Genomic DNA, 15621 nt, shown 5'->3' with positions numbered 1-15621 from the left:
TCTCACAAGGAATCCAGGCTGTCCTTAAAAATGTTTGCAAACCCACACCCTCCAGGAGAGGCTTGGCCATACAGAAGTCAGCTTCCTTTTGGGTGAGAAAGCCAAGTCACCTACTTGGCATCTTCTCCTCTGTGCACGGTTCCAGTCTCACCTGAGCTATTCTGTGATGAAACCTGCCCTGGCACAGCTGGAGCCTCTTGTGCCCCATGAGTGACGTCTTTGCCACACTTTTGTAAGCCCAGTGCACGTCATGAGTGTTACCGAAGTGAGAGGGATGCCAGTTTTTTCTCTCGTGCTGATGCATGAAAGCAATAACTCCAAAGGGAGTTATATCCACAGGCTGAGCGTGCAGATGAGGTAATTGGCAAGGATTTTTCTACATACATTTTTGCTTTGCAAATTATGATCTGCAAACATGCGGAACCCTGTAAAGAGTAAGGTTTCCTTCCAGGTCACCCAGTGGTATATCTACAGGGAAGGTTTAGAGAAGAGCTGCAATTTAATTATGATTAAGTGGTTGTCAAGAGGCCAGAGACCTCATCTGCTTCATGCAAGAGCAGAAGGGAAAGCTCATGAAATTTTCCTGGCTCTCTTTCCAGGGTTTAGGAATGAGCCAGGCTGGGGAGGAGGGAGCTGGGTACAGCTGAGGGAGAATATTTATTTCAAGACAGCAAACAGAAGCCGGTCCTTTCAGGAGAAATTCCTCTGAAGAGAGCAAAGGTATTTATTTTGGGAGCAGTCACTGGAATAGAGGCCTGTGGTGTCTCAGCGGATGGATTTTTGTCTCCTCTGAAAAGCCAGAAGAGTTGAATACAGATGAGCAGCCTGTGGTTCACTGGGATGCTGAGGATAGCATAACGGGGATGCTGTGAGGAGATTCTAAAAAAGATACAGAATACTGTAGGCCCAGGATATTTCTTCAGAGTCTCAACAGAGTTTTTCTGGATGTGCAGCAGGAGGTGAGGCTTTGCCCTGTCAGGAGCCTGTGTGGTAGCTCTTTTCTGTGGCCCTTCCTTTGCCTCAGTGGCAGCAGGTGGCTCGCACCCCTGCTGTCCTGCTCTGGGAGCAGCACCCCACAGTAATAGGATCGCCCTGAGTGTGTTTGCTGGGGATTAGCACGTATGTTATTTTTGCAAACTGGAACTGTGACACTGCAGACTGGCTGGAGAATGAATGTTGGTTCCTAATCCCATGCAAAGCCCCAGAGAGGTCAGCAAGATTTCAGGTATGTGCCCACCTGAAGGAGATCGGAATTATTTTCATTGTAGCATATCACTCCTCAAGAGGAAATGCTCAGATGAATCCTATGGCCATACTTTATTTTCTTCCCTTTTAAAAGATGCATAGATAGAGTTGGGGGCTTCCACTCTTATCAGTTCCCTTCTCAAGGTGGCATCCCAGGGAAACCCTGTTGCTTCGTCCCCTTCTCCTAACAGCAATCTCATCAAAATTTCTCCCTCGCTGCCATCTGTAGCAAGCAGAACACCACCTATTTTGCTATTTACAGTGCAATTAACCTTTAGCAAATTAGCCTGTGATTGTCATGAAAGGATTAATTAAGGCAACACACCCTTGACTTGTTCCCACCATGCAAGTAGTGTGCTGCATTTACAGCAGCATACCCATGACTCTGCTAAAACCCTTCCAGAATCAGGGGGGCGTAGTTTTTAACCTTTCTGCATTATTGCAGCAAATTTGCCAGCCACGGGGAAATGTGTGAGGTAGGGCTTCCACAGACACAGCCCTGTGGAAGCAATTATGGTGATATAAGACCCGGCCTTCCCCAGCAGTGTGGGTGTTTCCCCACTGCTGAATGTTGCTGCCCTGGTAGCAAGGCTGTGGGACCATGCCTCAGCCACCTCAGCTGCCTGCTGTGATTTAAGCAGCCAAAGAAGGAAGTGGCTGCCAAAATATCAGGCTGGGATGTGCAGCAGCTGTGGTTTGGAAACATCTCCTATCTTGCCTAGCACTGTCAGGCTTCCATCCAGATTTCTGTTCGCATGGCCAGGAGGCATAATGCATGCACCCTGGGGCTTCCTGAGAGCCTTAGACACCAGCCCTTGCACAGCGGAGTTGATCCGTGCACATGTGCAGGGCGTGCCGGGGTTATCCAGACATCCCTGTGCTTGCTGCCCAGCCTCGGAGAACCCTCAAGGTAGATGAGCCAGTTCCCCCAGCTCCGGCACAGCCTGAGTTCTGGTGGGAAAAGAAGCCTTGGCCGGGGAAATCCAGCACACCGGCCCTGCCTCCATGTAACTCCTGCCAGAGAGGCAGGGCGGCCAGTAAAGGGAGTAATGTCTGAAGCCAGAGCAGCTGCAGTCACCACAGAAGGCCAAAATCTCAGGACTCGAGGCTGCACCAGAGAACAGGTGCTGCACAGCAGTGCTGTTGGAGGCAGTGCCGGGCAATACCTATACTGGTGGTGTTAGAGAACAGTCTGCCTTAGCTGATTGAATTATTGGGTATACTGCTTTTGGTAGAACTTGTTTAGAAACTGCTAATATAGAATTTACTTAGCATAAGTTTGCTTAGCATAACTTCTGCAAGCTGTGAATCTTTGAAACTTTCTGCTTCATAAAGTAAAAAAAAAAAGGGCTGAGAGTCTTCAAGCTAGAAGATAAGGGGAGCTGCGTCCCTGGAGATAAGTAAAGGAACAGCACTGCACCTAACAGAAGACAAAACAGAAGAATGTGTTGGCTCTTGTCAGGAACTTATTTTTTCCAGCTGCAGGTGCAAAATAGCAACCGAAGGTCAGAGCTTTAACTGACAGTCTGCCTGACAAAAATGAAGAGATCCAATGAAGAACGAGGAGACCCCAGACTGATTTTTGCAATTGGCTCAGAGGTATGCATGGAGCGGTGGGGGCTTGGATTGTGGGGCTGTAAATGCCTACGTTTTTTTTCCTGCTGAGGGTCCCTCTTCAGGAGGCACCCAGCTCAGCTGCTCTACACTGAACCTTGCAAATAAATTATTTATTTTAGAATAATTTCTGGAATGCATGCCTGAGTCTCTGCTATGGGAAACCTGGGGAAAAGGAACTTCTCTAACAGTAGGCAACGCTTTTGTCATGCTGTTGGCAGCCCCATGTCTCACGCTGTGTCATCCAGCGTGGGCTTGTCCTGCTGCACCTCTTCCATGGCCACCTTCTCCTCATGCAGCAAAATCCCCTACGGATGGGTTCTGGGGAGACAGTGTCGGCCTGGGGAATGGGGGTTAGTGAGGAGGGGAACAGCCTTGTTTCAAACCACGACACTGCCTCTACCTCCTAAAAGTTTAACAGAATAGTGACTGCTGGTAGTGCCCAACACTCCTATTTCTTCAGCACCAAGATGCAAAAGGCATCACACATAGCAACACTGTTCTGACAAACCCTGGACAGTATGTTTAATTGCAATCAGGTGTGAACCACTTCCTTACATTTCTTTAGATCCCTGAAATTTTGAAGGCACAGCTAAACAAAATATTTAACCTTATTGTGAGTTCAGTGCATGCTTGGCTGGGTCAAGTAATACAGTGCTGTTATTCCTTAATGATTAAAGTTGTCTCTTATAGCAGGAGAAATCAATTATAAAGTTACATCATCATTGATGCAGTTCTGTCATCTATTAGCATGTCTTCTCTGGGATTCCCGAACTCCATCAGGGCTAGAAAACTTGGGAGGCTTCTAAAACTGGAAATCATGAGCACATACAGAGATGAGACCTAGACACGTACTATTCCCAACCTCCTCCTGTTGTTCTCTGATGAAAAAAACACATTAGAACCAGCTTGGATGGTATCATCCAAGTGGAACTCTGGGCAGGCAGCATGCTGTGATCCTGAGGTGCGCATAAACACAGCCTGAGGTGATACAAACAGGTAATAACCGTTCAGCATCACTAGAAAGGCTGAAACAGCATCTGTTGGGATGGCAAACTCAGAACTCTTCACCCTGTATGGATGTTTCTAACAATATTCAGAAGATCTAAAAAGCTGGTAGGGAGGAGCAAGAGATTATTTTGGCTTCAGCCTGACCCTGCGTGTTGCAGCAACACCTCTGCAGCGGGGCAGCTGAACAAGCCCACAAGGTGACTGAGAGGCCACAGCTTCACAGATGGTGACAGCAGCACACAAGGCTGCATCATGGATTAAGTTATAATAAAATGAATACAAAGTACAGTTGATACAGGATAATAAAATGAACGAGTGCACATTACACAACTGCTTATCTTCTTATGTAATTGGTTACTAAGTCCTTTATCTGATTTGCTACAAAGAACATAAAAGAGGAGTGACCGAGGTAATTTGGTGGATATCTGGGCATTATTTGGAAATTCAGGTAGTTCCTTAAGGCTCTGGTTCTTGTCAGAGCAAAATCTAACAACACTCCAGCCCCCACAACCGAAGCCAGCAGGAACCACACATCAAAGTCTCTAGTTATTCACACAGTGTATCAATGTAAACCAAAATAAGTGGCAGTTTGTTGTAATCCATCAAGGTGCAACATGTCAAATGGGACTGAGGTTGAGAAGCTGGCGCATCAGCTGTTTGTTGGAGGGACAGTCACCTCCAGCAGATGGGGAGGGTGGACAACTGGCTGTGCTCATCTCATACCTGCGGTGGCTGAATCTGACAAGGATCGTGACTCAGAGCCCTTAGTTTTAGGATATTTTGCCTGTAATGAGGGGTGTGACTTCTATTTGTCCTGGGAAGACTCATGTGGGAAAGCTCATCTATCTGTCAAGGAACGACAGATGCTTTGCTTCTTCTCAGTTCAAGGCAAGGAGAATATTGTGTATATGGGCCTACACTGATGAGCTTTTCTTCATTTCCAGTGAGTCAATCTGAAGTCAAATAAGTCCATCTCTAGCGAATTGGGTCATCAGGACTGACCTCTTTGGGGAAAAGGGCCTCTGATGCTGAAACCTAACCAACTGTTAAAACAGTTAAGGCACTTTTCATTTCCCCTTCCAGGGCGTAGCACAAGCTGATTAGGAGCACTAAGACGATTACCTCTGCTTGGCGTTCTCTCAAATTATGCCCTAATTAATATAAAAATCTGGCAAAGGCAGCTTAGGGTGGCTGCAGGGTTTTCCTCTTCAGTCACTTCCTAACATGACATCTGCAGGTCTTAAACCACACAACAGAGAAATCTTAAATACATCATCAGCCGAGGAACCTCTTCTCTGCAAACAGCATCTTCAGCCGGGCTCATTAAGAAAGGTTTTGCCATGATGGCATTTAGGAATGGCTCTCGGCCCCGGGAACCTGGTTGTTTAAGCAAAGTCTCCCAAGCAACAGGCTATCAGCCCTCTGAATTTTTAAACGGTAACTGCCTCAAAAGAAAAACAAAACAAACCAAAAACTCCACCACAAAGCAAAACAAAGAAATGGAGCAATGACCTGTGAGACCCTCGGCGGGAGCGCGGGGGCAGCTCCCCCCGCAGCCCCTCAGAGCCGCGTCAAAAGCCGCCGGGCAACTGCCTCGGGCTCCCGCCCGGGCTGCGGCCTCCGCCCGACACGGCGCTCCCCGGGCGGGCGTGTCGGGCGAACCCGCCCGGCCCCCCGTTGCCGCCGCCGCCGCCCCGGCCCGGGCCGCCTCACGCCCGGCACCGCCTCACGCCCGGCACCGCCGGGGCAGCCCGGGCCGGCCCCGGGCGGGGAGCACCGCCCGGCCCGTGACGTCACTGGCGGGGCGGGGCCGAGCGCAGGGGCAACCCCACCCCCTCCTAGAGCCCGGCCACCGGGCAGCTGCGTGACGTCACGGCGACGCGACTACCGCCCGCCCTCCCCGCGCCGGAAGAGCCTTGGCGCCGCGGTGACGTCGGCGCTTCCTTCTTTCCCAGGCAGGCGGTGGAGGAGGTAAGAGCGCGGCCGCCGCGTCCCCCATCCGCCGCCATCCGCCCCTCACCCGCGGCGCGGCTGGTGCCGCCGCCGGCCCTGGCGCTACCCCGGCTCTGCCCCACGCTTCCCACCCCGCGCGGGGGGCGGCCGGGCCGCTGCGATGCGGGGCGGGCTGTGAGCTGTGGCCGGGCCGGGCGTTAGCGGCGGCGGGGGCTGTGTGTGGCGGAGGGGCGGGTGCCGGGGCGCGGCGGCGCTGACGGGGGCGCTGCGCTCTGCCCGCAGGGCGCCATGGGCCGCGTGATCCGGGGCCAGAGGAAGGGCGCGGGCTCCGTGTTCCGAGCGCACGTCAAGCACCGGAAGGGCCCGGCCAAGCTCCGCGCCGTCGACTTCGCCGAGAGGCACGGGTACATCAAGGGCATCGTCAAGGTACGGGCCGGGTCCCCGTCCTCGGGGGCTGGGGGCGGCGCGGCTGGGGGGGCCCTGAGCGGCCTCGTCGTGGAGTGCCCCGGGGAACCCGTCCCTCTGCACCGCGCTTGGGTGAGCGATGTGAAGTCCTGTCACCTGTGCTGAAAGCCGCTTTGGTTGTTGCTTATTCAGGCTTGTGTTTCATTAAAGTCGGGTTCCTCGAAATGCTAAACCACTTCAGATTTATAACAGCATGTAAGTAAAGAAGCTGGCAGCACATAGGCATCAGTATGATTTTCTGTGAGAGCTTTGCTAACGTGGCAATACCAGCGTGCTTTTACATCACCTGCGATCTCCCAATACCTCATGGAACATGGGTGGGGAGAGTTATGCCTATAGTTGCTTGCATCTTTAAAAAAAAACAAAACAAAACAAAACCCCAGCAGTCTTGATAAACACTGAGTAGTATCCATTGTCTTAACTCTGAGTAGTGGGGGCAAGACAATACCTTTATTTGGGGTGTGATACTGTGTTTCAGGTGTGCTGTAGGGTGGTTTTTGGGTGTCAGTAACTTAGACTGCAAACAGTGCCACTGGGTTACATGGCTAGGTGCTCTGAGCCTTTAAGAGCAAGGTCATCTTCAGACTGGAGAAAGAACTTTCTTTCCACTCGCCATTTGATGATAAAAGGTAGGCAGGCAGTGAGTACATGGGGATTTTTGCCTGACAGGGTTGAAAACAGCAGAAAAAACATTAATGCTGGATGTCAACAACATCAGAGCTTTCCTAGAAAACAGACACATCTCAAAGATCTTTAATCACTTAGCTGTAGTCTAAATGTATGGTTGCGTATTGGAATCTAGGTGTACTATAGGAACAGAATTGATATATTTTTCCAGGAGAAAAAGAAACAGTAAGTCTGTGCTTCCTTATTTAGAGACTTATATAACTTTGGCGTACTTAATATCAGAAAGTTAGAAACGCTTCCATTCAAAGAAGACTCTTGAAGAAGTTGCTGTTTGTGTCCAACTTTGTCTCTACTCAAAGGTGGTTGGGCAGCTAGTGAAAGTGGATTGTTTAGTGCAGAGAGATCTGATATCTCCAGAATGTCACGAATGAAACAGTTCAGACACCATTAGTTTTGAGCAGCACACTTAACTAGAGTCATTGGTTTGTGATACAGATATTTGAGGTTGTATTCTTAGAAATGTGAATCTTCAGCTCATTCATGTCAGGAGAAATCAAGATCTCTCCAAGAAAAGGGGACCCTAGTGAGAATTACCTCAGCAGTAGTCATCTCCAGTTTTTCTAGTTCTTTCGTTTCTGTGGAACCCACAACAAATGCCGTATCCTTTTCTAAAGCACATCTGCTTTCCAACAGGACATCATTCATGATCCCGGCCGAGGTGCTCCCCTTGCCAAGATTGCCTTCCGTGACCCGTACCGGTTTAAGAAAAGAACCGAGCTTTTCATCGCTGCTGAGGGTATCCATACCGGTCAGTTTGTTTACTGCGGCAAGAAAGGTGAGTTAGGATGGGAAGTGTGTTGCATGGGCAGGGTCGGAGGGCTAAGGCAGGTGTCATTTGCATAGGTGAAGTTCAGGATGTTTAAGTGCAGTGGTGAGCTGTCACAGAGCAGTAGCTTCCACTGGCTTCAGGCAAACCTAGATTTCCGTCCTGGAGATGGCGGTCTCCTCAAGCAGCCTGTTTTGATTAACAAGCCTAACTGCAGTTCTTGTAAAGTCCTGGGATTGTTCTATCTGGAATCCTGTTTTGGCTGCCTTTCTGTTAAGCAGAATGTTTCAAGTCAAGCAAAAAGTGCCCCTGCCTGTTGCTGCTTAAGTGTTTATGTGGTGCCCCTCCTTCTATGCACAGAGACACATGTTTTATAGAATTGCTGTTCAAGTACGGGAGCCCGAATGAGGCTGTAGATGCTCTGATTGCTGTTTGCAGCTCAGCTGAACATTGGCAATGTCCTGCCTGTGGGCACCATGCCGGAAGGCACCATTGTGTGCTGCCTCGAGGAGAAACCTGGTGACCGTGGAAAGCTGGCCCGTGCTTCTGGAAACTATGCCACTGTTATCTCTCATAACCCTGAAACAAAGAAGACCAGAGTGAAGCTGCCTTCTGGCTCCAAGAAAGTGATTTCTTCTGCAAACAGAGCTGTCGTTGGTAAGAAGTGACAACTGTGAACTTGTCACTGAGTTTATGTACTGCTAAGCAACCTTTCAAACAAGGCCCCAGTTCCCAATACTGCCTAGATAGTGTAATGTGCAGGTTGGAGTTAGGGTTATGCACAGGTACAGTCTGTGTACAGGTGCCTAACATGGATATTATACTTTACTTTTGGTAATGGGAACTTAAACTTGGAGATAGTTTGACCTAGTGAGAGGACAGAAAAGTACATGCTGATTGTCTTTAAGCTGTGACGGAATCACTCAGCCTGCAAAATCTGCAGTCCTCTGGGAGGAACATCTGCAGAAAATGGCATTGATGGCTTCCTGCCTTTGATACAGTGACTGAGCCTACAGGAGTAGCGCTTAAGGCTGCTATACGTGTTGACAGTTATGTGACATATTCTGGAAGGTCTGACAATGTTTAAAAATACCATTGCTAAGAAGCAAACTTCTTACCAGGTTTGTTACACACTTGACTGACAGCTGTACTTATTGTTTGACATTTGATGTAGTCCTGGGCAAGCATTAAAGGTGCAAGCAGAGAGAGAGCAGTGTTGGACTTGAAACAGTTTTACTTGTCTGTATGAGACAAAAGTTACCAAATGTCCCTACATCCAAATACAAGACATCAAAATTAATAGTCTGTGGTCTATTACAGTAGTAGAATTGACTAACTAAGGAGATAACTAGCTATTAAACCTCGAAGGGCTCTAAAGGCCACTGAACTCTTTCAATTCTTACTTTCTTTAGTTGTAACACTAACAAAACTTTTTTTCCCTCAAGAAATTCTAGTAAAAAAATGGGTAATGCTTTAGAAAAAGCACTAAACTCAATCCTTATATGTATGGATTGAAAAATGGTAGTTAAAGTGTGTGTCTCCTTGCAGATCACTTGATGTGTGGCACGTAGCTTGAGCATCATCTTGTGTGTGTTGGCTGGAAAACACTGGGTGAACATACACTTGGGTTTCTTTGAGATTAGTCTTCAGAAGCTTATTCTTAGACCTTGAATATTATTAGGAATTAGCCTTGTTCTTAAACTCTTCCTTTCACACTTGTGTCTGTTACATTTGCATGTGATCATTCCTGTAATTTTTTTCAGGAATTGTTGCTGGCGGAGGTCGTATTGACAAGCCCATCCTGAAGGCCGGCCGTGCCTATCACAAATACAAGGCGAAGAGAAACTGCTGGCCGCGTGTCCGTGGTGTGGCCATGAATGTGAGTCTACTTGCAATTAGAGTTTTTAGTTCAATTTTTTACGGTTTAGAAAGGGTATGTTTGATATGGGAAGGAGGCTGGCATGTGTCTAGAAAGAAAGCTCCACAGACTACCCTGTGGTTGCACATTTAATTAGGGTAGTTAGAAGCACTCCGTGGTTACTGCACTGTATGAAAAACGAAGCAGTTAAATTTTTTTGTTCCCTTGCATCAGTTTACTGCTGTTAAACATCATTACTAATTTTTATTGTTTAATTACGCTGATGACTTGATTTCCTTTTCCACAGCCTGTAGAGCATCCCTTTGGTGGTGGTAACCATCAGCACATTGGCAAGCCTTCAACCATCAGGAGAGATGCTCCTGCTGGGCGCAAAGTTGGTCTCATCGCTGCCCGTCGTACGGGCAGACTGCGTGGAACAAAGACTGTGCAGGAGAAGGAGAACTGAAGACCCAGTGTGGAGTTTACAGAATAAATTTTTCAAACATAACTCCTGTGTGAAGCTTAACTTAAGCTGTTGTTGAAGTGTGGCTAAAACAGGGATAATATTCAACAGGGGAAGTTGTGAGTGGAGATGAGGTGGTTTTTTTTTCCCCTACCTTCAAGAGCAGGAATTCTTTCAGCCAGCGCTTTCAGCCTGTAAGCTGGTCCTACAGGCTGGAATAACAGTTTATGTAGAAGCTCTTGTCCCCAGGTGTGATATTAACACCAGCCTAGTTATGTGGTTCCTTAGGCCTTACAAAGCATTACAGACTGCTAAAGTAATCCCTTAGTTACCTGGTTTAATTTAGGAAACAAGCTGAAATGGTTAAAGGGTGCTCAGTTTTCCAAGTTCATAGACCCTAATACTTGTTTTCCATTTTTACCTGTGATGTTTCTTTGGAGGAAAAGCTTGTGAGAGTTTTAGAACTCTACAGAAGTGTTTCAGCTACTGTTACTGTCAAGTTGGGGTCTCCCTTTTGAACTCTCAAGCTTCACCCAAAGCAAAGATACTTCACTCTGAGCAAAACTCCAAAGTTTGAAGTATTACATAACCTGCCACCTTTGCTTGTCAATGTTCAGAAAGAGTGAACAGCTTTAAAAAAAATCTCTCCTTTGTAGGTGGTTCAGCAGAGTGGGGTCCAGCTTTTCATGGCAGGATAGCATGATGTGCTGCACTAACCGAGGTGATGGCACTAATGCTTCCCATGAGGAAGCTGTATTCTACAAACAGTTGTGCTTTTTGAAGGGGTGATGAATTAGACAAAAGGTGCGGGGCTTATTACAAAATGGCTTAATTCACAGCCTTCCTGAACTCGCCTTTGGAGGTAAAATCAATCTACCCAAGCAGCTGGAGCTCAAGTTCACTTCAGAGCAGACTAAAGCCAGGACTCCATGTTCTGCAGCACCTCTGGCTTTGCTGGAGACCGCAGCGCTGAGGGCAACACAGCAGCTCTGCCGTTCTTTCCAGTGGTAGAGGGAAGTGGGCAGATCCCAGGCAGCCTTTGGTCATCTCATTCAGCCTGTTGTGATGAACTCCTGCACAGCTGGAAGTGCTACCAGAAGAGGTGTGGATTCATCGATGGGTTAGATGTTCCCAAACGTGGTAAAGCAAGGATCCTTTGGAAGACGTGACAAGGTGGAGGGAATGCAAAAGCGAATTTGCTCTTCAGAGCGAAAGATTCTTTTCCCTTAAGGTGCAGGGTAGTTCACACACAGCAATCAAAACAGTGCCACTGATCCTGAAATGCCCATGACACGCACATATGAGTATGACCTTATATTGAAAGGAATCCCATGGAATGTGAAGCAAGAAGTTATTTTCCATATCCACTCACAAAAATACTGTAGCTGGCCACATGTGTCTAGGGAGGAAAAAGTAATTAGAAAAACCAACCACACACCTTGAAGAAACACGAGATCACATTTGGGGAAAAAATCTAAAAAGCAATTTGACAGGTTTTGTTTTGGTTTATATATCGCCCTCCCTGCCATACCATCAGAGGTTGTGAAGGTTCATGTCTCATGTTTCTGCCATGAGGTCAGGAGCTCTTGCTTATGTGTCTGTATGCTGCTGACATGGATCTAAATTTAACACCCTCCCAAACAAGATCAGAAGAAAAACAGTTGAAGTATTTAATGTTCAGATGACCACCTTGACAAGAGCCAAGTTAAGAAAGATTTCACAGTATGTTAAATACAGAAGTTTTTTTGCATGAAACCCATTCTTTCAGGCCATTGGTACAAAGAAGTTCCAGAGTGATTTGCATTAAATGCACCTAAAGGGCTTGCAGAAACCATGGGTTCCATCCACGGTTGGGTTTGTTGACTCCATATATTTTCTAGGGAAGGGGTGGACTCTTACTGACACCACTTGCTGCCTCTGTTGCTGGTCCCAGACCCCAGCAGTAGCCACAGACTAACTCAGACAAACTGAACTGGAGGAGGAGGAGGAGTCAGAGGTGGAATGTTATGCAAGATGACGCTTGAAAAAATTGTTGGGAGCCTGTGTGCATGTACACACAGAGCAGAATTTATGATTGCAAGCATCAGGCTGCAGGAACCGCACCATGAGTGTGCTGAAGGTGGCACAAAGGCTACCAACACCAAGCCGAGCCCCTTGGTGCACAATGGAGAGGTCTGAGAGCAGCGACTGCTTAGCAGTGGGTACCTACAGCCAGGCAGCCAAATGATCCGACAGGGCAGAATATAGAAGAGCAACAGCAGAAATTAATTTCTTCAGAGGGGAAATTACTTTAAGCCTAGTAACATGGAACTTTTAAATTTAAAAAGCCACAGCGATATTAGCAAGCGACCACAGCACAAGAAAACATTCTCCGGGGGCAAAATGCTATCTCAAGCACTAGCACCACGGGTGCTAAAAATTTCTGAAAAGAAATGGGAGGGAAGAGGGAATTAAATAAAGTGAATGGCTAAAAAAACATAGGCTCTAAAGAGACCAGTTAAAAATGAAAAATATCAATAAACTGAAATATGTTTTCCAAACTGAAGGTCTAACTTGACAAGCTGTAGAATACACAGTGAACTCAAGCAGGTTACACGATAGGGTGAATTAAGAGAACTAACAATGTGACAAGGAAGGAATTAAAACAAATACTCATAAAAAGATACTGTTGAGTTACTAACAAGTTACTTCAGCCTGGGAGGATCTGTGCAAGCACTGAATGGAAAATGAAAACGGGAATGAAGTCAATGTCAACGTGGCCTCTGCGTGGGCGGGATGGAGTGTCAGCCATCTGTGGCAGGGAGGAGGTTCAGCCGAACAGGGTGGCAGATCCTTCTGAATTTAACGCTGTAGAAATCAGAAATTAAACACGACAGGGACACTGCGAAGAAGGAGGGCACCTTCCTTTACCACCTTGGCTGGCAGGATCTTTGGCGTAGGCTTACTCCTTTCACACAAGAAAAACGTGATGCAAACACGGCAGTATGAAGTGGGACAGCATTCAAACAATCAATAAAACGAGCATTTTTGTCACCAGGATCTGGTGTATGTAACCATGATCTAGGGGTGGTCTTGGGACTCAAGGGGGAGAGATTTACCGTACAGTGAAGAAAACTGATTGGAAATATCCCCCCTTCTTTCCTGTCTTGGCTGGTATCGCCTCCATCGCGCAGTGCGCTGATACCTGCTGCACTCCGGGGTCAGCTCAAGCACCGCTAAAGCCATCAAGTGCCAACAGAAGAAACTACAGCTCAAGCATTCTCCCTGCTGCCCCTTTCCCCTGTGTCTGCACCAGGCACCAGTCCCCCCCCAGCAGCCAGCAGGGTGGTCCCTCCACCCCCAGCTCTAAACCCCCCTTTCTGTGGAGAAGTGAACGGATTTCTGAGCTCCTGGCTTTACTGAAGAGGCTTTAATACAAAAACACTTTCAAACCTAAGTTAGCAAAATAAATGCAAACCGCATTCAGTAGAAAACACATGGTGTCCTTGCATGGTCTTATGCTTCTCCTATGCCCAGATATTCATTGTATGCTTATATATTCACCCCTAGTAATTATATTTTAATGTATATCATATTCAGCAACCTCTTGCTCAAACCAGCTGTTCTTACCAGCATGACAGAATACACAGCTGATTTGCTTATATAGCCAGGTTCCTTACTTCATGGAGGAGTGTCTCAATTTCCAGCCCTAATGCTGCACAGAGGACACAAGCTACTATCCACACAGCCCAACTTCAAAAACTACAGCCATGCTTATTATTGAAATAATAATAAGAAGAATAAATCTCCCTTAAAGATTATCATGGCTACAAGGACATAATAAATCTTGAAATGAAGCAAACTTTGTTTTGAAGAAAGATGTTAAGTGTTCATGCAGGAATTTCAGTGGTTATTTCCAGTTTAAGGCTTTACTTGCTAAAAAAAAAAAAAAAAAAGAAGATACATACCAGTGAAGCACTAAAAACTCTTCCTTTAGAAGGGCTTCAAATTTCCACCTACTGAAAAACCAAACAGCATTTTCTTTATACTTTCTCAAAGGTGTATTGTGCAACACCAAGTTCTATCTAACCGTCAACACATATCACAAATTCTTCTGTTATAATATAACACTTTAATTAACACTATTATTCCTTTCCAATCTACTGCTCCACTGACCCTTCAGCAGCCCGATGGCTGTTTCACAGCCAGCACATGACTCTAACTTGCCCTGAGACACGCACGGCAGAAGCAAGATTTCATCCAGAGACGGGCAAGGCTCATTCCCCAGTGCTCCCACACCGCAGCCTCCCAGTTCTACTGGGATGCCCCAAAACTAACTGCCCGCCCTCAGTCAATCGCAAGGGAAGTGTGTTTCTGGAGGATCCCCAGCTGGCTACACACCAGTGCAGGGAGGGAGGAAATACAAAGGGAGGTGCAAGGAAACCATGTAAGGTAGAAAAAGGTCAGAGCAAATCCATCCAGAGAGTTTTTGCAAAAAGAAGAGGGAAATGAACTTCAGCAACAAAATGATAATGCTGACTTTGCGTGTTAGAAGTTACCAGGTGAGTATCAAAACCAAGAGAAATGCTTTGGGCCATATTTTCAGCTAATGCAAAAACCACAGTAGCCCAAATTGTACAAGGTTTCAGGGAACTGGGTGATCAATAAATCATTACATATTTCAGAGTTTCCATATAAGTTAAATGGGCTTTTTTTTGTCCTGTGGCATTAACAAATTCTCAGAGAAATGTGAGAACAGAGCACATTCACAGGAGTCACTTTATGTTCATGCTGTCTTAATCGAAAGCTTTCTTCTCCCAGTATACAGCAACCCCCAACCAGTAATGATCTATTGGGATATATCCCAAATTTGTCTTGGATTCTTATTTGTGCTAACGTGTCAATGTCCAGAGAATTCACACACATGTCTACTCAGATGAGTTACATCAACTGAGCAGAGCTATCATAAACTCGGTGTTACCTGCTCCCAGAGATGTCTTGTTTAAATTGTTTTTTGTTTAATGTTAGTACTACAAATTCCCAGTAATTTGTATTTTCATTTACACATCTCCAAAGCCAGTGCCAAGAGCAAACATCAGGAGGAAACTGGAGGTTTCCAGTCGCTCTGCATTACACCCACTTCGAATTCATTTTAGGTGCTGGCCCTTGCTCTGGTAGAGCAAAGTAACCAGGTAATTCGCACGTTAGGGATGCACACGGGTAGGAGCAGCTCTCCAGGAGCCTGTACTGGCTTTTGATCACCAGGAATGTGAAAGGACACTTGTCCCTGGAGCTGCCACTGGGTCCCGAGGAGAGGCAAGTGTAGTTACAGGCAGGCATGAGGATGGAGTGACCCGAGGAACGTTCCCATGCAGCCAGCTCTCCTCCAGTGACTACGGCACAATCGAGTCCATCCTCATGTGCTGTAGTTGATTCAAAGGCAACAGCGAACCTGGCTGCCTTCCCGAGGTGAGGACACCCCAGCTTTATTTCTGTCTTCATCACAGCACGTCTCTTCTATCAATGACTTCATTACATCATATTTTAATAAATTCAACACAAGAGTCCTCCACTAGCCCA

General features: G+C 46.9%; 1 protein-coding gene across 1 annotated transcript; it reads left to right on the top strand.

The window, feature by feature from the left end:
* The first annotated feature begins 5765 nt into the window (after positions 1-5765).
* Positions 5766-10107, top strand: RPL8 (ribosomal protein L8). Its single transcript, XM_065637306.1, has 6 exons — positions 5766-5841; positions 6106-6249; positions 7609-7750; positions 8180-8398; positions 9505-9620; positions 9907-10107. Exons 2-6 carry the CDS (start codon positions 6112-6114, stop codon positions 10063-10065), a joined length of 774 nt encoding a protein of 257 aa, XP_065493378.1. The 5' UTR covers positions 5766-5841; positions 6106-6111; the 3' UTR covers positions 10066-10107.
* Positions 10108-15621: the final 5514 nt, after the last annotated feature.

This window comes from Caloenas nicobarica, chromosome 1 (assembly GCF_036013445.1).
Source record: "Caloenas nicobarica isolate bCalNic1 chromosome 1, bCalNic1.hap1, whole genome shotgun sequence".
NCBI classification, from domain to species: domain Eukaryota; kingdom Metazoa; phylum Chordata; class Aves; order Columbiformes; family Columbidae; genus Caloenas; species Caloenas nicobarica.
The sequence above is the reverse complement of the archived record's forward strand: the minus strand, read 5'-3'. Positions and strand labels throughout refer to the sequence as shown.

Bases quoted from the DNA above. Each gene is read 5' to 3' on its own strand.
- RPL8 (XM_065637306.1), top strand. From the start codon at position 6,112: ATGGGCCGCGTGATCCGGGGCCAGAGGAAGGGCGCGGGCTCCGTGTTC. The intron at 6,250-7,608 runs GTACGGGCCGGG...GCTTTCCAACAG, and splicing joins ACATCAAGGGCATCGTCAAG to GACATCATTCATGATCCCGG. The intron at 8,399-9,504 runs GTAAGAAGTGAC...AATTTTTTTCAG, and splicing joins TGCAAACAGAGCTGTCGTTG to GAATTGTTGCTGGCGGAGGT.